Raw genomic sequence first — 24,187 nt, 5'->3', positions numbered from 1 at the left:
GTTCAGGGCGAGCATGTGGGGGGTGCGTTCAGGGCGAGCGTATGAGGGGTGCGTTCAGGGCGAGCGTGTGAGGGGTGTGTTCAGGGTAGGTGTATGAGGGGTGCGTTCAGGCGAGCATGTGAGGGGTGTGTTCAGGGCGGGTGTATGAGGGGTGCGTTCAGGGCGAGCGTGTGAGGGGTGTGTTCAGGGTGAGCGTGTGAGGGGTGTGTTCAGGGCGAGTGTATGAGGGGTGCGTTCAGGGCGAGCGTATGAGGGGTGCGTTCAGGGCGAGCGTGTGAAGGGTGTGTTCAGGGCAGGTGTATGAGGGGTGTGTTCAGGGCGAGCATGTGAAGGGTGTGTTCAGGGCAGGTGTATGAGGGGTGCGTTCAGGGCGAGCGTGTGAGGGGTGTGTTCAGGGCAGGTGTATGAGGGGTGCGTTCAAGGCGAGCATGTGAGGGGTGTGTTCAGGGCAGGTCTATGAGGGGTGCGTTCAGGGCGAGCGTGTGAGGGGTGTGTTCAGGGTGAGCATGTGAAGGGTGTGTTCAGGGCGAGCGTATGAGGGGTGTGTTCAGGGCGAGCGTGTGAAGGGTGTGTTCAGGGCAGGTGTATGAGGGGTGCGTTCAGGGCGAGCGTGTGAGGGGTGTGTTCAGGGCAGGTCTATGAGGGGTGCGTTCAGGGCGAGCGTGTGAGGGGTGTGTTCAGGGTGAGCCTGTGAGGGGTGTGTTCAGGGCGAGTGTATGAGGGGTGCATTCAGGGTGAGCGTGTGTGGGGTGCGTTCAGGGCGAGCGTGTGAGGGGTGCATTCAGGGCAAGCGTGTGAAGGGTGTGTTCAGGGCAGGTGTATGAGGGGTGCGTTCAGGGCGAGCATGTGAGGGGTGTGTTCAGGGCGGGTGTATGAGGGGTGCGTTCAGGGCAAGCGTGTGAGGGGTGTGTTCAGGGCAAGTGTATGAGGGGTGCATTCAGGGTGAGCATGTGGGGGTGCATTCAGGGTGAGCGTGTAAGCGGTGCATTCAGGGTGAGCATGTAAGGGGTGCGTTCAGGGCGGGTGTATGAGGGGTGCGTTCAGGGCGAGTGTGTGAGGGGTGCGCTCAGGGCGAGCGTGTGAGGGGTGCGCTCAGGGCGAGCGTAATTTGCAGCCCGTGTGATTTGATGAGATGGAGCGACAGCATGCCTGTGAAACTCTAAATGAAGGAGGATTAAACATGGTGTGTAGAACATCAGAGCAGGAGTCCAGGTGCTGATTAACAAGCGCCGAATGCTGCAGCTGTTCCTGTTTCGACACGCCGCGGTTCAGTGTGGATTAATGTTGATCCAGAAACATGTTGCACTTCTTTCACGTCATGGCTGAGAGAAAATTATGAATTATTGTTAGTCACAGATTAAATCTCAGCTAGATGTTTAATGATATTTTTATGTGAGATGATCAGACTGATGCTCACAGTGAGAGCCTTAGATATTTTTTTTTTAGTCTGATTAAAAAAACAAGATGTAGGGGGCGTCGTGGCTCAGGTGGTTAAGGCGCCATACCATGAATGCGGGCGACCCGGGTTCGATTCCGGCCCGAGGTCATTTCCCGATCCCTTCCCGTCTCTCTCTCTCTCCTGCTCATTTCCTGTCTCTACACTGTCCTATCCAATAAAGGTGCAAAAAGCCCAAAAAAATATCTTAAAAAAAAAAACAAGATGTAAATCTGACCTGAACAGCAGTTGAACTCACTGTGCTAGTGGGTGTGGCTTAATAGTCTAATGAGCTCATCTGACTGACAGCTCTCTGACAGACTCTGCCCCTCAAGCCCCCAAGCAATGTCAGTCAATCAGTGTCCTGCCCATGTGTTAAAGTGATGTTTACGACATTTTATGGATTGTCACATTAAATTCTAACGCAAACACTTTTAGTGGAGAACCCTAAATGGTACTACATGGAACCCTAAAAGAGTTCTTCCTTATCAGAAAGAAGACTATTTTTGGATGAATGAATTTTTTGAACCCTTAAAGAACCCTTTTTTTTCTATGAGTGTTGTGTTTTTACCCTTACACAAACGGACAGTAATACCGGAGTCAGGTTCATCAACTTCATTTGCTGTTTGCAGCTCGTACCGTTTCACTTCAGTGTGTTCCTTCATTCAGTCTGAACCGTATCAACATGCGGCTTAATAAGAAACACAGCGGGCCGCATAACTCAACATAAAAGAGTTCCTTTGAACATAATGAGTGAACACTAAAACACTCTTCAGTTGTCCCTCTTGGAGAACCCATAAAGGTTCTCTGTCAAACTCTACGATGTCTGAGACGGGGAAAATCCTGTCTCGGGAGGCCTGAGTCTAAATCTCTAAAAAAAAAAAATCAAAGAAAATCTTCAATAAATTCACATACTGTTCCTCTATTTCTTGGCTCCGCCCCCAAATTCATGCCTAGCTTGTCCTCTTGGAACATCTTCAAACATGATCTGCTTTTTATGAATAATAACCCACAAGAACACGCAGTTGTTGATGGTGGATAGTTTATTTTCCAGGGTTCATATACCGTTGTTTTCAGTAAAGTCATAAAATCAGCAGCACAATTCAATGAGAACATTCTCTCTTGCCAAAATAGTGTGTGTCTGTGTGTGTGTGTGTGTGTGTAAGTAAAATATTTACATTTGTCCATTTTGCTGTTGTCCATGCTGTTACAGTAAAGTATAAAACATTAGAAATTGCAGTGTATGTACAATAATCAGGTTTTTAGTGTTCCGTTGTATTTACAGTGGTGACGTTGACAGGAAGCCCTGATTTCTCTCATACTGTCACCAATAAACACACAATTCAACAGAAAGAGTTTTCATTAGCAGTAAAATTCTGTATAGTGTTTGAATGATAAAGACAAATGCAATAGAAATAAATAAACCGGGACAAAATTATACAAATGTCTCGTTCGAGTCTTCACTGTAACGTCGTCCCAAACAGCGCAAACTCTCTCTACACGCTAACGAGACTTCCTGTTTCAGCTTCCTGTCTTAATTTATATCAACAAATAAATGATAAACCAGCAGCTAATGAAGCGTTTATCTATCAGGATATATCACTCAATTACTCGCTGCTTTCTAAGGACTACTTCTGATCGTGTGTGAAACTTTTAAACTGGTAATAAATATTAAATATCTCATCTCATTATCTGTAGCCGCTTTATCCTGTTCTACAGGGTCGCAGGCGAGCTGGATCCTATCCCAGCTGACTACGGGCGAAAGGCGGGGTTCACCCTGGACAAGTCGCCAGGTCATCACAGGGCTGACACATAGACACAGACAACCATTCACACTCACATTCACACCTACGCTCAATTTAGAGTCACCAGTTAACCTAACCTGCATGTCTTTGGACTGTGGGGGAAACCGGAGCACCCGGAGGAAACCCACGCGGACACGGGGAGAACATGCAAACTCCACACAGAAAGGCCCTCGCCGGCCCCGGGGCTCGAACCCGGACCTTCTTGCTGTGAGGCGACAGCGCTAACCACTACACCACCGTGCCACCCTTAAATATTAAATATATCACTGAAATATGATTTAAAGTTTTCACTGTTCAGCAGCGCAGGTCTGATTCTGATTATTATGGAAAATGACCCATAACTAAAACTCCATAACTAGAAGAACTCGTCCTGTGCCAATAATAAAGTACGAGTAAAATAAAGGACTTGTAGCTGAATGTAACCATGGAAACAACTTTAGACCAAACATTACCATGAAATGGATTCCGTCTAAATGTAACAGTGGAAATCACTTCTGGCTGAAGGTAACCATGGAAACGACTTCTGACTGAACATAACCATGGGAACTGCATGTGTTTAAATACAACACTGGAAACAACAACTTGTTGAATGTAACCATGGAAACAACTTCAGACTTAATGTGACCTGGGAATTAATCCAAACTAAATGTGACCATGGAAACGTCTGCAGATTAAATGTAACTGAAACAAGTTCTGGCTGAATGTGACCATGGAGACAAAGTTCAGATGATTCGTTACCATGGTAATGACTATTATTTAAATGTATCCATGGAAACAGGCTCTACTGATTGACAAACATGACAGTTAATGTAAAGAGAAAAAGAAAACTTTCACAATGAGACATGAATAAAAGCACAGAAAGTGACCCGGCTCATGTCCAGCTGCAGTCAAACATCATGCATTTAAAATATCACAATTTATTCTCTCCACATTCACTGGATATGAGCAATCACGCACTCTGATTGGCTACTCTACTACTAGGATATCAGCTCATATACCGTGAGTAGAGAAAAACAAAATGGCGGAGCGTGTTGCTGAACCAACTGAGGACGAAGTAAAAACTCTACTCGAAAACAAAACCCCACAAAACACAAAAAAATGCAACAAAATATGGAATAAAAGTATTTAATGGTAAGCATGTATAGTTTTAATTTTCTCAAGAATTATTATTATTATTATTATTATTGCATTTTTCCCAAATTGCTCCTGTCATTTCGCTGGTTTGTTTACATTCTAAGCGGAAATGATTTTGTTGGACGGTTTGTATAAAGTTTTATTTATTGAATTTGCAAAAAATAAAAATGCTCTGTTTCTCAAAATCCAGTGAATGTGGAGAGAATAAAACAGTTATTCCACTCAATCTTGGTGCTACGCACCTCGTCGGCTATCAGCTCATGTACGACTCCATTTCAGGGAGGAACTGTTAAAAATCACGTGTCTGATTATCGGCACATTCCTGCTTACACAATGTTTATAACGCATTATAGAGTCACGATAGATTTTATTAGAGGGTTATGAGGCATTATTAGAGTTTATTTAAAAAACACTTTTAGAAAAATAAATAAATGTGAAAGTGGCTGCAATGGGTGATGCATAAAAGCTTCACAGAGAGCGTTATTAAGCTTCTCTCTTCTCCCTCACACCACTCACTCGTTATTGTGCTTCATCACTGACAGGCGTTTGGTCTGAAGGTTATAGAAATATTTTACATCCTCTTGCGTAAAAGGGAAGAAGAATATATTCAAGTTCTCTTTCTTCCTGATAAAATGAAGTTTTCCTGTCAGAAATAAAAACTCTGTACCCGTCTGTGATGTCAGGATCTTTTTTCCAATTCATTCAGGCGTTTATCTTTCATGTTTTTATAAAGAAACAGATCATTCCGTATGTAAACACACATAGATGCTGAAGAGTAATAATGCTTACTGATTCGATTACATACAACAATCCTGTACAACACGTATTTACAAAAAATAGAGCAAAAAAAGAGAGAAATTTAATTAGTTTTTTTCCCTCCGTCTCGGACTCCTTAATTGCTGGCTGTGTTTAGAAAAACAAACAAACAAACAAACAAACAAACAAAAAAACCCAACAAATTAAAAATTCAGACAATTAAAAAAAATCTGACAAAATGCAATATTTTATTAGATATGTTTAGGTTTTAAAAAACCCACCTTTATTAATATGTAACATCACTGAAACTATCAAATTGTCCTGTAATTAAAAAAAAATACTGAATTGTATCCAATTAACAACAAAATTTAAGGAACAAAACACATTTATTTAATTAATTCATTAAAATTCCTTTAATTAAATTGTTTAACGAAGCTGATTAATAACAGCTGGGTTTAAGGAGTGAAAGTTCGAGTTCCTTCTTAGTTTTGCTGAAATTTATTAATAAAATATCAAAACTATTTATGTTATGTAAAAAAACCCAAAAATATAAAAACTATTCTATGCTTTCTAATTAAACATGTGGTCATTTTATGTTACAAAATAAAAGCAAAATCAAAAATAGAAAATCAGTTAATGAATTAATTTCACTTGCTGCAGTTTCATGTCATTATTATTGGAACACTTGTGAAACTATATAAGTTGCAAAAGTCACAACTTTTATAATAAATAAATAAACTAACATTTAAAGACGCTGTAGAATGGAGTGTAATATCGAGGCGTGTCGAAGGCGTGGTCTGTTGGAGTGTCGGTACGTTAGCCAGCGATTAAGGAATGATAAATGATATTAAGTTGCTTTTGTTTTTAAATATGAAGGTATTAAAATATCCAGCTGTGTTCCAATACTGTAGTTAACACTTCCTTATAAAGTTTGTTCTAATAGTTAAATAATTAATTTTTCTGTTTCCTTTTCAAAAAACAAAAAAAAACAAAACAGTAAACAAGAGGAATAAAACATGAGCTACATTCAATTTCAAACCCCTGTGACTTAATACTGCTAGCTAGTTAGCAATATCGCTAATAACTAGTTAGCAAACTTCAGCTACATTGTTCTTGGTGCTTTTTGTCCCAACTCGCTCATCCACACTAACATTACGCAAGACATGTTGGGAACAGTACTGGAACGCAAGAGTACGAAAATAAATAACAGGAAACAAACTGAAAACTTTAAACAAGAAAAAGAAAAGTAACTGTTGTTGGGGTCAGTTGATGTAGTAGAGCCAGTAGACGACGTTGAAAAAGGAAAAGACGGTGGGGAAGATCATCCTCGACCACTTATCGATCAAGTTCACGTCAGTCAAGTCGGGGATGTTGATCTTCAGCTGCGAGGTGCGTCTCCGCAGTCGACTTTTCTTCTGAGCGACGTGACGTTCCAGCGCGTTCCGGCCGAAGTTCTGTTGAGCGAGTCCTGCTTTCCGGTACTGTAGCGCCGAGCTGTCATACGCTAGCATGGTGCTGCGCGGGTCGCTGAGCCCGAGAGCTAATTCGGACGGTGACATCTCGTTCTTCATCTCCAGAGGTGTGAGGAGGATGTTCTCGTGAGGGTCCATCTGAAAAACGACACAAATTAGTCCTGAAGTGTTCATAAAGAATTCGAACAGTGAACTACGCAGGACGCTAATGCTAGCTGGAAATGCAAATGAGCAAATATATATATATATATATATCTGTGAATTCTTTAACTTTTTTCAAATATCATTTTTATGATTTATTTCATGTTATTATCTCATAAAGCTCCAATAAAACATGAACACTAATTCTTATAGAGACAGGACGTGAAGAAAATTACACAACAAAACATTGTTGCTACATCATAATTTCACACAGTTGATATATTTCAGGTGTCACACACACACACACACACACACACACACACACACCACAATGGTCATGTATGTTTGTGAGTATGAGTCGCAGAAGCGTGGAAATGATTTGAGAAAACGGACATGTAAATATTTTAATTTGCATCTTTTTATTTTATTCACTTTATTTCTGCTTAACAACTAACATTGGATTAATGTTATACTGTGTGTGTGTGTGTGTGTGTGTGTGTGTGTGTGTGTAGAGTGTTTGGGAATCTGCTCAGCATTTTAGCACTTTAATCTGAGGGCAGCAGAAAAATAGTGAATTTATTAATTTATTAAAATGTATTTACAAGTTTAATGAGAATCGTACCTTTAAATGTGTGTAGGGTTTTAATAAACATACCGACATTCACGGAAAAGTAATGTTTGTAATGTTTATAATGTACTATGAACAGAATTAAATTTCATTTTTTGCCTCTTGAATAAAAATACTACTTATTATAAATAAATAGACACATAATAAACAACGCCTAATTTCTTCCAAATGCATTATTTATATACAGAACTTTACTAATAGTGTAAAATCTAAATCAACAATATAACATAGAAATAGAAATAAAGTAACCAGATTTATATATATATATATATATATATATATATATATATATATATATATATAAATAAACAATATATTTAATTAATATTATAAATATAATTATATTAATGATGTATTATAGCTGATAAAATACATCCAACTTAACAGTCATTGGCTCTTGAAGTAAAAATTAAAATACAGTTACAACATGATGAGTCGCTTTATTTTAATTAGATTTTTTTCAATGTGGACTGAAATTTAAAAATATTTTTTGGGATAAAAATAATTGCAGAAATTTGTGGAAATCGTATTTCTGTATAATTTCAGTAACAATAATAAACAGATTTAGTGATTTTCACTGTAAAGTTGATGGAGGTTCTGTTTTGACCCACTTTGTAAAGGTTACAGTAAGTCCCGTGTTGTTGTTGTTGTTAGCATGGCTTGGTAAAGCGAGCGTTTTTGATTGCGTGATGAAGAGCGGGAGCAGCACAGCGATGGCAGCGATGGAAGGAAAAAAGAAACTAAACTGTGCTCTGAAACCAAAGCAGAAGAACGAGGATCGATGGATTCGTCCATGACTCGTCACATGATACCTTATTTTTCTGATCGCCTAGTCCTATCGCCGCATCGTCCACAAAGATCGGTTCCCACATCGAGTCATGAGCGTCAATATCCCTCGGTTTCATTCTGGCATACAGAGCATCGTTTCTCTGAACTACATTTCCCATCAACCACTGCAAGCACACAGAACCACACCGTCAGCCGCCTCGGAGCGGAACAGCAACTCCTTCATTTACCTCAACGCCACACTAACGAGGCCAGTTAGAGTAATAAAAATAACACACACGTTCAGATCCTGGCTGTGTGATTAACATACGAGAGGAAGCAGGAAGTAAACAAGCAACAGAAAATAAACAAGCTGTGAGAAATTCTAAACAAAATTTACAGCTAAAATTAATTTAATTAATCTGAAAATCTCTTTTTTAGATATGTACTTAAAACACACAAGGTCCCTCAGTTACTTTGGAATAAAATTATTCTCACTCAGAATATATATTCTATTTTAATAAAATTTATTTTAAAAATTTCAAGTCCAGTTGTGGCTGGATTTAATATTTTTGTATCAGAGCATCTGATTCTGATCAACATGTCATCATCAGCAGGTTTCAGGATTAAATATTACACTTCAAGAAACTGGAGCTTAAAATAATAAAAATGATAAAATAAAATATTTAGCGTACAGAGTCTGAACGCTGACCACTGAAGCAAATATTTTGTGAAAACAGAAAATCATCTCTTGTGCACATGAAAATGAGTCGCTTTTACAAGATTTATTTCTTAAAGAAATATCTTACTGTCAAAAAATAAATAAATAAATAAATAAAAGATAATTACCTGACAAACATTAAACCATGTCCTTATTCATTCAAAAAATATCCTTTGAAAATTTCCATGTGTGGGCGCGCAAATTTTATTTATTTATTTATTTTTAAATAAAATTGCCAGTTATCAATGCTGAGAATTTTAAATCTTTTTTTTTTTTTTTTAAATTGGCTGGATTTAAACCTCTGGCATAAAAACTTTGGTTCTTCATTAAAACTCAGGAGCCAGTGGACCTTCAGCATTCAGTTCCTGTGGAAGGTTCTGAGTTCTAATCCCACAACTGTCTGTAAGATGTTTCTGCATTTTTGATCTTGAGAAAAAAAAAGCTGATGATGAATTTCAGCACCATTCATTTTGCATTTTTGTATTTAATTTGCTTAAATTTAATTTTAAAATTCCTCAAGTATGTGATCAGAGACCTACAGAACTCTGACGCTCGCTACTGAAGAACCGCACATTTTTTCTTTGACCTTTTTATTTAAAATTTTTTTCAGATATCAACAGCAAATTATATATCAGTCCTGTAGTGCTGTTTAGTGGAACATTAATAAACAAACATTAATAAACATTCATAAAAACATTCATATTAATGAAAACTGACTGAACAAAATGATCAGAACAAAAAACACCAGGAGAGCAAAACATCATTATATAAATAATTATACACACACACACACACACACACACACACACACACACACACACACACACACACACACACAATTAAAAAAAATGACATCATGCTTTTTAGCCATTTATAGTTACATCTAATGTTGTGGAACGCCAGTGAAACAAGCGAGTTCCTGTTCTCACTTACACTATAAGGCCAAAAGTATGTGCCCCCCCGACCATCAGACCCTCATGTGTTTCTTCTCCAAACTGTTCCTACAGAGTTTAAACCCCACAGTTGTACAGAACGTCTCTGCTTGCTGTAACGTTACAGTTTCCCTTCACTGGAACTCAGAGTCCGAACCTGTTCCAGTAGGACGATGCTCCTGTACATACCTCGAGCTCCATGAAGACGTGGTGTGTGAAGGTTGGAGTGAAGAACTCGAGTGTTCTGCACAGAGCCCTGACTGAACTCAACCCCACTGAACACCGACTGCACCCCAGACCTCCTCACACACATCAGGGTCTGATCTCACTAACGCTCCTCTAGCTGAACTGAATGAACACACACACACACACACACACACACACACACACACACACACACACACACACACACATACACACAGCCACACCCCGAAATCTGCTGCAGAGCCTTCTGAGAAGAGAGGAGAAGACTGGAGCTCATCATAGCAGGAAAGGGGAATAAATCTGGAACGAGACGTTCAACAAACAGGAACATGTGGGTGTAATGGTCAGGGGTGCACATACTTTTGGAAATATAGTGTACATTATAGCAGTCGTTACTTCACCAGCGTGTCTGTAAGACAAAATCATAACTTGTCGTGTTCCTGAGAAACTACAAAGAAGTGTAAACTCCTTACTCCTGAAGAAGAAACTGAAAGTTCCAGCCCCAAAGCGCCGACGCTGGAGACTCTTCCGGAAACACGTACACAGACGTACCTTATTGGGATCCATCCTCATTTTCTCATTGTTGGCGTTGGACGCTTTCTCCGCTGCTTTCTTCTGCCGCTGAGGTCCTTGCCCAAAGAAGATGTAGTTGACGAGCGCGTACTCGAGCAGGGCGAGGAAGACGAAGACGAAGCAGCCCATCAGGTACATGTCGATGGCTTTAACGTACGGGATTTTAGGAAGCGTCTCTCGCAGGTGTGTGTTGATGGTCGTCATGGTGAGCACGGTTGTGATACCTGCACAGAAAATGGAATCTTTTTCATTATTTTAAAAACAAAAGAGAAAAGACAATAACACAATGTTTATATTCCATTTTTATATTTATAGACCGATACTGCCGTGTCCTTCAGAACTGTACAGCAGCTAAACGTCCAGCCGAGGGAGAGACGATCAGAAATATCAGAGAAAATCAGGGAATACATGCTTTAAAATAAGCAAATAAAGAACAACGATTTAGTAACCCAAACTCAGAATGATTGCACTGTGGATCACCCGTGAAAAATAAATGCTCATGTTTGCTCACATGAAGGCTGTTTTTTGGCTCATTAGCATTAGGAGGGAACGCTGTTAGCAGTGTTTGGATAAATTAATAACAATTCAAATGAAATAATTATCGGTTTCTTTCATTTTATTTTAATTTTCTTAACCAGATCATGGTGATTCTCAAATGTTTTTGGAAATACTTCAATAAATTCTTTTCAAAAGCCAACAGCTTTTTAAACAATTTCTATGCTACTTTGTGTTTTAGCCTGTTTACTGTGATGCTAGTCTGCATTTTCGCCTGTTTACTGTGATGCTAATCTGTTTTAGCCTGTTTACTGTGATGCTAATCTGTTTTAGCCTGTTTACTGTGATGCTAATCTGCATTTTCGCCTGTTTACTGTGACACTAGTCTGCGTTTTAGCCTGTTTACTGTGATGCTAATCTGTTTTAGCCTGTTTACTGTGACGCTAATCTGCATTTTCGCCTGTTTACTGTGACGCTAGTCTGCATTTTCGCCTGTTTACTGTGATGCTAGTCTGCATTTTAGCCTGTTTACTGTGATGCTAATCTGTTTTAGCCTGTTTACTGTGACGCTAATCTGCATTTTCGCCTGTTTACTGTGACGCTAGTCTGCATTTTCGCCTGTTTACTGTGATGCTAGTCTGCATTTTAGCCTGTTTACTGTGATGCTAATCTGTTTTAGCCTGTTTACTGTGACGCTAATCTGCATTTTCGCCTGTTTACTGTGACGCTAGTCTGCATTTTCGCCTGTTTACTGTGATGCTAGTCTGCATTTTAGCCTGTTTACTGTGATGCTAATCTGTTTTAGCCTGTTTACTGTGACGCTAATCTGTTTTAGCCTGTTTACTGTGACGCTAATCTGTTTTAGCCTGTTTACTGTCACGCTAGTCTGCATTTTAGCCTGTTTACTGTGACGCTAATCTGTTTTAGCCTGTTTACTGTGACGCTAGTCTGCATTTTCGCCTGTTTACTGTGATGCTAATCTGTTTTAGCCTGTTTACTGTGACGATAATCTGTTTTAGCCTGTTTACTGTGACGCTAGTCTGCATTTTAGTCTGTTTACTGTGACGCTAGTCTGCATTTTAGCCTGTTTACTATGACGCTAATCTGTTTTAGCCTGTTTACTGTGACGCTAGTCTGCATTTTCGCCTGTTTATTGGGACGCTAGTCTGCATTTTAGCCTGTTTACTGTGACGCTAGTCTGCATTTTAGCCTGTTTACTGTGATGCTAGTCTGCATTTTAGCCTGTTTACTGTGACGCTAGTCTGCATTTTCGCCTGTTTACTGTGACGCTAGTCTGCGTTTTAGCCTGTTTACTGTGATGCTAATCTGTTTTAGCCTGTTTACTGTGATGCTAATCTGTTTTAGCCTGTTTACTGTGATGCTAATCTGTTTTAGCCTGTTTACTGTGAGGCTAGTCTGCATTTTAGCCTGTTTACTGTGACGCTAGTCTGCGTTTTTGCCTGTTTACTGTGACGCTAGTCTGCGTTTTTGCCTGTTTACTGTGACGCTAGTCTGCATTTTAGCCTGTTTACTGTGATGCTAATCTGTTTTAGCCTGTTTACTGTGACGCTAATCTGCATTTTAGCCTGTTTACTGTGACGCTAGTCTGCGTTTTTGCCTGTTTACTGTGACGCTAGTCTGCGTTTTTGCCTGTTTATTGTGACGCTAGTCTGCATTTTAGCCTGTTTACTGTGACGCTAGTCTGCGTTTTTGCCTGTTTACTGTGACGCTAGTCTGCATTTTAGCCTGTTTACTGTGATGCTAATCTGTTTTAGCCTGTTTACTGTGACGCTAATCTGCATTTTAGCCTGTTTACTGTGACGCTAGTCTGCGTTTTTGCCTGTTTACTGTGACGCTAGTCTGCATTTTAGCCTGTTTACTGTGACGCTAGTCTGCGTTTTTGCCTGTTTACTGTGACGCTAGTCTGCATTTTAGCCTGTTTACTGTGACGCTAGTCTGCGTTTTTGCCTGTTTACTGTGACGCTAGTCTGCATTTTAGCCTGTTTACTGTGATGCTAATCTGTTTTAGCCTGTTTACTGTGACGCTAATCTGTTTTAGCCTGTTTACTGTGACGCTAATCTGTTTTAGCCTGTTTACTGTGACGCTAGTCTGCATTTTAGCCTGTTTACTGTGACGCTAATCTGTTTTAGCCTGTTTACTGTGACGCTAGTCTGCATTTTCGCCTGTTTACTGTGATGCTAATCTGTTTTAGCCTGTTTACTGTGACGATAATCTGTTTTAGCCTGTTTACTGTGACGCTAGTCTGCATTTTAGTCTGTTTACTGTGACGTTAGTCTGCATTTTAGCCTGTTTACTGTGACGCTAGTCTGCATTTTAGCCTGTTTACTGTGATGCTAGTCTGCATTTTAGCCTGTTTACTGTGATGCTAGTCTGCATTTTAGCCTGTTTACTGTGACGCTAGTCTGCGTTTTTGCCTGTTTACTGTGACGCTAGTCTGCATTTTCGCCTGTTTACTGTGATGCTAGTCTGCGTTTTAGCCTGTTTACTGTGATGCTAATCTGTTTTAGCCTGTTTACTGTGAGGCTAGTCTGCATTTTAGCCTGTTTACTGTGACGCTAGTCTGCATTTTCGCCTGTTTACTGTGATGCTAATCTGTTTTAGCCTGTTTACTGTGATGCTAATCTGCATTTTCGCCTGTTTACTGTGACGCTAGTCTGTATTTTCACCTGTTTACTGTGATGCTAATCTGTTTTAGCCTGTTTACTGTGATGCTAATCTGCATTTTCGCCTGTTTACTGTGACGCTAGTCTGCGTTTTAGCCTGTTTACTGTGATGCTAATCTGCGTTTTAGCCTGTTTACTGTGACGCTAATCTGTTTTAGCCTGTTTACTGTAACGCTAGTCTGCATTTTAGTCTGTTTACTGTGACGCTAGTCTGCATTTTAGCCTGTTTACTGTGATGCTAATCTGTTTTAGCCTGTTTACTGTGACGCTAATCTGTTTTAGCCTGTTTACTGTGACGCTAATCTGTTTTAGCCTGTTTACTGTGACGCTAGTCTGCATTTTAGCCTGTTTACTGTGACGCTAATCTGTTTTAGCCTGTTTACTGTGACGCTAGTCTGCATTTTCGCCTGTTTACTGTGATGCTAATCTGTTTTAGCCTGTTTACTGTGACGATAATCTGTTTTAGCCTGTTTACTGTGACGCTAGTCTGCATTTTAGTCTGTTTACTGTGACGCTAGTCTGCATTTTAGCCTGTTTACTGTGACGCTAGTCTGCGTTTTAGCCTGTTTACTATGACGCTAATCTGTTTTAGCCTGTTTACTGTGACGCTAGTCTGCATTTTCGCCTGTTTATTGGGACGCTAGTCTGCATTTTAGCCTGTTTACTGTGACGCTAGTCTGCATTTTAGCCTGTTTACTGTGATGCTAGTCTGCATTTTAGCCTGTTTACTGTGACGCTAGTCTACATTTTCGCCTGTTTACTGTGACGCTAGTCTGCGTTTTAGCCTGTTTACTGTGATGCTAATCTGTTTTAGCCTGTTTACTGTGATGCTAATCTGTTTTAGCCTGTTTACTGTGAGGCTAGTCTGCATTTTAGCCTGTTTACTGTGACGCTAGTCTGCATTTTAGCCTGTTTACTGTGATGCTAGTCTGCATTTTAGCCTGTTTACTGTGATGCTAGTCTGCATTTTAGCCTGTTTACTGTGACGCTAGTCTGCGTTTTCGCCTGTTTACTGTGACGCTAGTCTGCATTTTCGCCTGTTTACTGTGATGCTAGTCTGCGTTTTAGCCTGTTTACTGTGATGCTAATCTGTTTTAGCCTGTTTACTGTGAGGCTAGTCTGCATTTTAGCCTGTTTACTGTGACGCTAGTCTGCATTTTCGCCTGTTTACTGTGATGCTAGTCTGCATTTTCGCCTGTTTACTGTGAGGCTAGTCTGCATTTTAGCCTGTTTACTGTGATGCTAATCTGTTTTAGCCTGTTTACTGTGACGCTAATCTGTTTTAGCCTGTTTACTGTGATGCTAATGTGTTTTAGCCTGTTTACTGTGATGCTAATCTGTTTTAGCCTGTTTACTGTGATGCTAGTCTGCATTTTAGCCTGTGTACTGTGATGCTAATCTGTTTTAGCCTGTTTACTGTGACGCTAATCTGTTTTAGCCTGTTTACTGTGAGGCTAATCTGTTTTAGCCTGTTTACTGTGATGCTAATGTGTTTTAGCCTGTTTACTGTGATGCTAATCTGTTTTAGCCTGTTTACTGTGATGCTAGTCTGCATTTTAGCCTGTTTACTGTGATGCTAATGTGTTTTAGCCTGTTTACTGTGAGGCTAGTCTGCATTTTAGCCTGTTTACTGTGAGGCTAATCTGTTTTAGCCTGTTTACTGTGACGCTAATGTGTTTTAGCCTGTTTACTGTGATGCTAGTCTGCATTTTAGCCTGTTTACTGTGATGCTAGTCTGCATTTTAGCCTGTTTACTGTGATGCTAATCTGTTTTATCCTGTTTACTGTGACGCTAATCTGTTTTAGCCTGTTTACTGTGAGGCTAGTCTGCATTTTAGCCTGTTTACTGTGATGCTAATCTGTTTTAGCCTGTTTACTGTGACGCTAATCTGTTTTAGCCTGTTTACTGTGACGCTAATCTGTTTTAGCCTGTTTACTGTGACGCTAATCTGTTTTAGCCTGTTTACTGTGATGCTAATCTGTTTTAGCCTGTTTACTGTGATGCTAATCTGTTTTAGCCTGTTTACTGTGACGCTAATCTGTTTTCGCCTGTTTACTGTGATGCTAATCTGTTTTAGCCTGTTTACTGTGACGCTAATCTGTTTTAGCCTGTTTACTGTGATGCTAATCTGTTTTAGCCTGTTTACTGTGACGCTAATCTGTTTTAGCCTGTTTACTGTGAGGCTAATCTGTTTTAGCCTGTTTACTGTGATGCTAATCTGTTTTAGCCCGTTTACTGTGACGCTAATCTGTTTTAGCCCGTTTACTGTGACGCTAGTTTTAGATCAGTCTTTATTCAGTAATGTAAGAGCAAGCTGTTATAATATTTCATTAATTTGCTGCGTGTGAAATTGGACTGTGTTTAAAATTTGCAGCTGAACGTTTGAACCATTTGAAAGTTTAAAACAAAACCAATACCGCTCGCATGGCTAACAGCTTGGTTTTCAAATGAATGAATTGTTTTTCTTCTTTAATCATTTTGTGAATATTTCATGATATTTATTTTGTAATTGAGACGCGTTTATTGGTCCTTGACAGGATTGTGTGAGTAACTGAGTGACGGGGAAATATTTGGCTCATTTCACTGAACAGATCAGTCAACTCTATTGATTCCCAAATGAATCATTACAAGTTTCTCTTTTATCAGTAAAACTGTACAGTAAATTCTACTTTAATTTATAAAATAACTTTATACCTTCATGCTCCCTCAGTCACACACACACACACACACACACACACACACACACACACACACACACACACACACACACACACACACGAGTCTCATGGCTCAAAAATGTCGACTCTTTGGTGAACAAACGATTCCTTGTGACAGTGATTTGCACGGCTCTCCTGCGTTTGCACCACTGACTCTCCTCTAACAAACTCCTGCAAGTACAACAAACTTAAACACACTGCCACGTTTTGGATAAATGACGTCTCAGTGCAAGTAAAGCTCGTTGTTCGTGGTGTCATTCTGATGGATCACGTGCTGTTTGTTGCCAGGATGGAGACAGTAATGAGACTCTGTGAGTTATGGAGCCATGAACTGGACTTCAAAGGGAAGAGAATGATTTACTTCAGTCATTGTTGAAGGCGATGATGTCATTAAACACTCAGGAGGCTTCATCTTCTTCTTCTGCAGTCTCCTTGTCTGCATGTATCACCTGATCCACATTAGAATTAATGCTATTATTATTATTATTATTATTATTATTGTGGCGGCACGGTGGTGTAGTGGTTAGCGCTGTCGCCTCACAGCAAGAAGGTCCGGGTTCGAGCCCCGTGGCCGGCGAGGGCCTTTCTGTGTGGAGTTTGCATGTTCTCCCCGTGTCCGCGTGGGTTTCCTCCGGGTGCTCCGGTTTCCCCCACAGTCCAAAGACATGCAGGTTAGGTTAACTGGTGACTCTAAATTGAGCGTAGGTGTGAATGTGAGTGTGAATGGTTGTCTGTGTCTATGTGTCAGCCCTGTGATGACCTGGCGACTTGTCCAGGGTGAACCCCGCCTTTCACCCGTAGTCAGCTGGGATAGGATCCAGCTCGCCTGCGACCCTGTAGAACAGGATAAAGCGGCTACAGATAATGGATGGATGGATGGATTATTATTGCTACTAATGAAACGAGAGGCAACACGACCATGAATGATAAACAGCCCATCACACACACACACACACACACACACTCTCACCTTGGCACAGGGTACTTTGGGAAAATCGTTTTTTTTTTTTCTTAAATCCCTTGCTTTTTTGTTTGTCATTTTGACACCTAACTGAATCCAGGTTGGGCTCCAATCAGTGACAGAGCACACTGTTTATTTATTGTGTGTGTGTGTGTGTGTGTGTGTGTGTGTGTGTGTGTGTGTGTGTGTGTGTGTGTAATCCAGAACAATAAGGAAAAATGCAGGCTGTCAGTGAATTGAAAGAACCTCAGCACACAGGGAGATCAGAGAAACTGGGCTGAATACGGATTCGTGGTGTGAGTGAGTACACGGCGCTTCCTCAGATCTCATTTTCATCAAAAGCTAATAAAATCGATTAAAAATATTTCTGCAATTTACACGGCTGTCAGAAAAAGGGCCAATTTATAGTAAATAGGCTAAAACACACACACACACACACACACACACACACACACACACACACACACACACACACACACACACACACCAGCATTGCATGATAGTAAAGTGTGAGTGTTGGAGTTTGTACCTAAAGCGACTCGGGCAGCAGAGGCATCGTAGTTGATCCAGAAGGAGACCCAGGACAGGATGGTGATCAGGATGGAGGGCATGTAGGTCTGCAGGATGAAGTAGCCGATGTTTCTTTTCAGCTTGAAGCTGAGGGACAGGCGAGGGTAAGCACCTGGAGGAACACAGCAAACACCTCATGAACATGCACGCCATGTACCGAATAATAATAATAATAATAATTATAATTATTATCTCATCTCATCTCATTATCTGTAGCCGCTTTATCCTGTTCTACAGGGTCGCAGGCGAGCTGGATCCTATCCCAGCTGACTACGGGTGAAAGGCGGGGTTCACCCTGGACAAGTCGCCAGGTCATCACAGGGCTGACACATAGACACAGACAACCATTCACACTCACATTCACACCTACGCTCAATTTAGAGTCACCAGTTAACCTAACCTGCATGTCTTTGGACTGTGGGGGAAACCGGAGCACCCGGAGGAAACCCACGCGGACACGGGGAGAACATGCAAACGCCGCACAGAAAGGCCCTCGCCGGCCACGGGGCTCGAACCCAGGACCTTCTTGCTGTGAGGCGACAGCGCTAACCACTACACCACCGTGCCACCACAATAATAATAATAATGATGATAATAATTATTATTATTATTACACTGATTTCCATAACACTGTTCTGGCTGGTGGTCCCCAAGGTTCATGCGATGACATCATGACTTTCACTAACTTCTAAAATATTTTGGATGCTTCTGCCAGGAGGTTAAGGCTAAGGTTTCTCCATGTTAATGATACTGGAGACATTTACATCGAGTTACACAGTAAAATGTGACATCATGAGAAAATCGCTTGAATATAACTGAATTTACACCACAGACCCACTGAATCCTAGACTCTGATTGGTTAGAAGAGAAGAAGGTGTTGATTAATTCTCCCTAACAGCAGCTCTGACAGTAGTGCAGGTTTATACTAATGCACTTGTTCTAACACGTCATTGTTTCCATAGTAACTGCAGATCATTCACGGGGCGTGTCCTGCAGATGCTCAACTGATAAATGGATTTAAAAACTGAGGTGAAACCTAACATCTCTGGAAGGAGTCTCCAGTGTCAGTGCTGTGTAACAGTCAGAGGTGAAGCTGGAACTTTCTTCAGGACGTTCCATACCTTTAAATGTAACTATAAATAGATAAAAAGTATGATGTGTCATTGTTTAATAAATAAAATATTTTATTCTCTCCACATTCACTGGATATGAGCAATGGCGTGCTCTCATCGGCTACTCTACTACTCGGATATCAGCTCATATACTGTGATTAGAGAAAAACAAAATGGCGGAGCGTGTTGCTGAACCAACTGAGGACGAAATAAAAACTCTACTCGAAAACAAAACCACAAAAATACAAAAAAAGCAACAAAATATGGAATCAAAGTATTTGATGGTAAGAATGTATCTTTTTTATTTTTCAAGAATTATTATTATTATTATTATTATTATTATTATTATTATTATTATATTTTTCACAAATTGCTCCTGTCGCTTCACTGGTTTGTTTACGTTCTAAGTGGAAATGATTATGTTGGATGTTTTGTATAAAGTTTTATTTATTAAATTTGCAAAAAATAAAAATAAACATGCTCTGTTTCTCAAAATCCTGTGAATCTGGATAGAAATAAAACAGTTATTCCACTCGATCTCAGTGCTACGCGCCTCGTCGGTTATCAGCTCATGTATGACTCAATTTCATGGAATAACTTAAATAATTGTTGTCTGACTTGCTGTGGTGTAAGAAAAATTAGACATTTGGGGATGTGCAGTTGCAGGAAAGTAATCAACTTTGCGTAGGTAACAGTGAAATTTGAAACGGTCTTTTTAAAATTTCGAGATGGTTGAAATAAAAACAACAGAGAAATGTGTGCTGAGAAAAAGGGAGAAGTTGTTCACTTTATACAGTGAAATAAGTTTATTTGTCTGAGAATTAGAATATTTTCACATATCTGTATTTAAGATATTTTCACTCCCAGTGGTGTTTAATCTCCAGCAGCTAGATGCAGTAAATCCTGGCTCATGATGGTGTTTGGACATTTACATGGAAATTACCGTTTTTTTTTATGTGTGTGAACTTCCCTCTTCATTCTCTCAGGTCTCATTTACTACACTAATTAAGGTAATTTAGCTCGGATGCTTAGTGATGCAAAACCCCACCACCGACATGTGAAAGTGGTCTGGACTCGACCCGAGTGACCTCCAGCTGTGAGGAGAACTCCATTCGTACCTGCAGAGGGACAGGAACGACTCTTGAGACACTTTTTTGGTGCTCAAAAGTCTTCATAACCCTTTGAGCAGGGGATCACGTGGGACTCCTCGAAGAGCAGAACACTGCACAGTTTCATGTTTTCTTTGATTTAATGAACCTGATTTGGCTTAATTACAGAGGCGTCATTAGCTGATTCAGGTGAGGTAATTTAGAAAAAGAATGAAAAAAATAAAACTGAAGTGTTCTGTGGGGACGTGCAGGAATCTTCTGGATCACATTAAACCGTGCTGAGGAGAAAGAAAACGTGAATCTGACTTCGGAATGGCCGACATCATCTTCAGGTTTAATTAGAGTTAGTGTTCTCCCTGCAAAGTTGATTATTTTCCTATAATAGCACAACCCCAAGTGTTTTATTCCACTAATACCACAGGGGAGTAAACTCTGGAGCTCGTCATGTTACTGAGAAACTGTAAAGAACTGTAAACTCTTCTGTTGTGAAGAAGAAACTTACAGTTCCAGCTTCACCTCTGACTGTTACTCAGTGCTGACACTGGAGACTCCTTCCAGAAATGATACATAAACATCTGCATCTGCTGGACACGCCCCTGTGAAAGAGCTGCTGTTGCAATAGAAACGATAACGTACCAGAAAGAGTGCATTAATATAAACCTGCACTACTATCAGAGCTGCTGTTAGAGAGAATTAATCAACACCTTTTGACCAATCAGAGCCCAGGATTCAGCAACGGCAACCCAATTTGGATAATTTATTCAGATTCAAAACAAAAAAAACAGTTTTTAAATTTCTGCAATATCAGGAGAGAAATCTCCCACAGACACACTGAGAATGTTGTGAATAAGTTTGTGTTCGTTTGTCTTCACCTGTAGAGAAAACCACCTTCTTGGCTATGAGCTTGTAGTCGACGATGGAGAACTGAGGCAGCTCGATCCTCTCCACTCCTGCCACGGCGTTGTTTTCACCTCGCCAATAAAACTCGATATCGTCCGTCGTGTAGCCGTCTGTGGACAAAAAGCCACAAATCATCCCAGATCATGAGCACACGAGGCGATTCAGCGAGATCAGTTTTTCTCTTGTTAATTCTGCACATCAGGCAGTTTGTTCAGCTTCTCATTAATGAAGTAGCCACTGTAATTAATTAGGCATTATTTAAAGAGGCCGTGTCGGAGTATCGTGCATAACAAGGTGTCACTGGGCTTAATTAGGGAGAAGGGCTGTAAACGGGCTTTCACTGGAGACAGCGAGAAATACATTCATAAAAGCTGAACATGCCGACCAGAACTTCCTGTTCCTCGCCTGTCTCTTTAAGCACACTGCGGCCGTAAAAGGTGTTGGGTTCCAGGCGTGTTTAGGGACGAGCTGTGAAACACTCGCTATAGATTCTACTTCATAAAAATGTGTTTCTCGACCTGGGATTGACACCTACATCATTCCGTCTTGAAAACAGATGAAAACTCTGGTATCGCCATTAACTGCTGATCCTAACAGAACATCATAGCTCCGCCCATTCTCCCGAAAACGAACCTCATAACATACATGCAGTTTGAACAGAAGGGGTAGAGTCAGGTGGGTGGAGTCAGTTTGATAGGAGTCAGGTGGGTGGAGTCAGTTTGAGTCACTCATCCCCTTTTTTGACCAACAGGGAATGGGTTCCGTTCTTGTTCATGCACCAAATGTCGACCTGTGCACAGCATTTCTACCAAACATTTCAAGCTCAGAAATTGAAAAGTTGTTTTTCCAGGACGGACCATGCCAACATCAGTGGGTGTGTCATTAGTTTGGAGAGGAAGTGGAACGCAGTGATGGAGAACGCAACAGAAAAGGAAACATCTGCAGAAAAAAAATGGACCAAAAACAAACATCTGCAACAACAGAACAAAAGCTCAGAGGTAATCAATCAATCAATCAATCAATCAATCAATCAATCAATCAATCAATCAATCAATCAATATGCTCCGCCATCTTAACTGACTCTAACCTTAGAGTCAGTTATTTTAGTCTGTTGGTTGAGTCAGTAGATTAGAGTCAGTAGCACACCTTTAGGTCAAACAGAACAGCTGTGTTTCTTTTCATGATGGTTAACAAAGTCGACTGAAATAAAAATATAAAAATAAATCCAGACATGTTTGAATAAAATTAGTTTGAGTTTTCTGTGTGGAGCAAATCCAGGAATGACTGAAAAACAGAACTTCATAATCAACTCACAGAGAGAGCTGTGAGACCATGCTTCTCCCTAAATCCTTCACAGTGACACAGGATTAAGAAAGGGCAGATGTGCTTGTGGAGAAACACTTCTAGAACATGGGGAAAAGCTGAAATCCTTCCAATTTTTTCCCTGGCAAGGACGTCAGAGTGAGTTTAGATCGAGTGTTAATCCTGACCTGACCTCCTTTCTTTCTCTTGCTGACTGCAGTGCGAATATTTTCAGGGCTTCAACGTTCCAGAACGAGGCCTGATTTTGTTCCTCTTGTGTTAGTGAAGGGGGCGGAGCTTAAGTTCAATAAGCTCAAATTACAAACTCAATCATTTCCTTTCACTTCTTCAGCCCTGTGGAGTGTAAAACACAACTTTGTAAACTAGTGTTTAGAAGGGTGTAGGTTTGGTCTCAGCTTTGGTAGGGACAATACCAAACCCCCCCCCACACACACACACACCAATCCTCTGCCGAACTACTTACTTAACCACCCACACTATTACATGCACAAGTAGAGCATAATACATATGATATGACGACATAATGCTGAACAATTTAACACTTTATTTACTATTTCTAATGACAAACACTGCAAATGGTACGTAAAGTTTGAGTACTTGCTTGATGGCAATTAAAGCTGTCAGTGGCATTTTTCCAGTTACCAAAACCATTTAAGCAAAATGCAGGGTCATTCTTTTTTTCCAGAGTGGTCTTTTTGATTGTGAATGCCTTGACACACTCAAAACAAAGAACTTTTTGTAGTGTCGGACTATAATGCAGCCATGGATAGCGATTATACCACTTTGCCTGAAACCATAGCTTCTTGTTTGGCAGTTGCTGTACTGCAATGAATTTTGGATCAGGCTGGTACAGTATCCATGTCATCCTCAAGCTCGGGTCCTCTACCAGAGGCCTGGGAGTTTGAGGGTTCTGCGCAGTATCTTCGATGTTCCTAGGACTGCGCTCTTCTGGACTGAGACTTCAGATGTTGTTCCTGGGATTTGCTGGAGCCACTCTCCCAGTTTGGGGGTTACTGCCCCAAGTGCCCCCACTACCACGGGGACCACACAACCCTTGACCTTCCACATCTGTTCCAGCTGCTCTTTCAACCCTTGATACTTCTCAAGTTTCTCATGTTCCTTCTTCCTGATGTTGGCGTCAGCTGGGATCGCCACATCTATCACCACCACCCTCTTCTGCTCTTTGTCCACCACCACTATGTCCGGTTGGTTAGCCAGGATCTGTTTGTCAGTCTGAAAGCTGAAGTCCCACAGAACCTTGGCCCTGTTGTTCTCAGCCACCTTCTGTGGTATGGCCCATTGGGACTTGGGTACTTCTATTCCATACTGGTTGCAGATGTTCCTGTATACTATCCCAGCCACTTGGTTGTGCCTCTCCATGTACGCTGATCCAGCTAGCATCTTACACCCTGCTACTATGTGCTGGACTGTTTCAGGGGCTTCTTTGCACAGTCTGCATCTTGGGTCTGATCTACTCTGGTAGATCCTGGCCTCTATGGCTCTTGTGCTTATGGCCTGTTCTTGTGCTGCCATGATTAGTGCCTCTGTGCTGTCTGTCAGTCCTGCATTATCCAGCCACTGGTAGGATTTCTTGATATCAGCCACTTCCTCTATCTGACGGTGGTACATGCCATGTAGGGGTTTGTCCCTCCAGGTTGTCTGTTCCTCCTCCTCCTCTGCACTCTCATCAGGGTTCTGCTGCCTGACACATTCACTTAGCAGTTCATCCTTTGGGGCCATCTTTCTGA

At 40.8% G+C, this 24,187-nt stretch overlaps 1 protein-coding gene across 2 annotated transcripts in view; it reads right to left on the bottom strand.

Moving 5' to 3' along the window:
• Positions 1-6,392: 6,392 nt before the first annotated feature.
• The window catches only part of LOC132894836 (gamma-aminobutyric acid receptor subunit beta-2), a 125,478-nt gene continuing 107,683 nt past the window's right edge, over positions 6,393-24,187 (bottom strand). Inside the window, exons 6-10 of one of the 2 annotated variants that reach the window (XM_060934949.1) lie at positions 21,089-21,226; positions 17,955-18,107; positions 10,546-10,790; positions 8,184-8,324; positions 6,393-6,740 (exon numbers count right to left, since the gene is read on the bottom strand). In XM_060934949.1, the coding sequence (XP_060790932.1) occupies positions 6,393-6,740; positions 8,184-8,324; positions 10,546-10,790; positions 17,955-18,107; positions 21,089-21,226 (1,025 nt within the window). The remainder of the gene's footprint in view (positions 6,741-8,183; positions 8,325-10,545; positions 10,791-17,954; positions 18,108-21,088; positions 21,227-24,187) is intronic. The other variant, XM_060934950.1, reaches the window with a different exon arrangement.

The sequence above is a fragment of the Neoarius graeffei genome, chromosome 12 (assembly GCF_027579695.1).
Source record: "Neoarius graeffei isolate fNeoGra1 chromosome 12, fNeoGra1.pri, whole genome shotgun sequence".
Taxonomy (NCBI): Eukaryota; Metazoa; Chordata; class Actinopteri; order Siluriformes; family Ariidae; genus Neoarius; species Neoarius graeffei.
The sequence above is the reverse complement of the archived record's forward strand: the minus strand, read 5'-3'. Positions and strand labels throughout refer to the sequence as shown.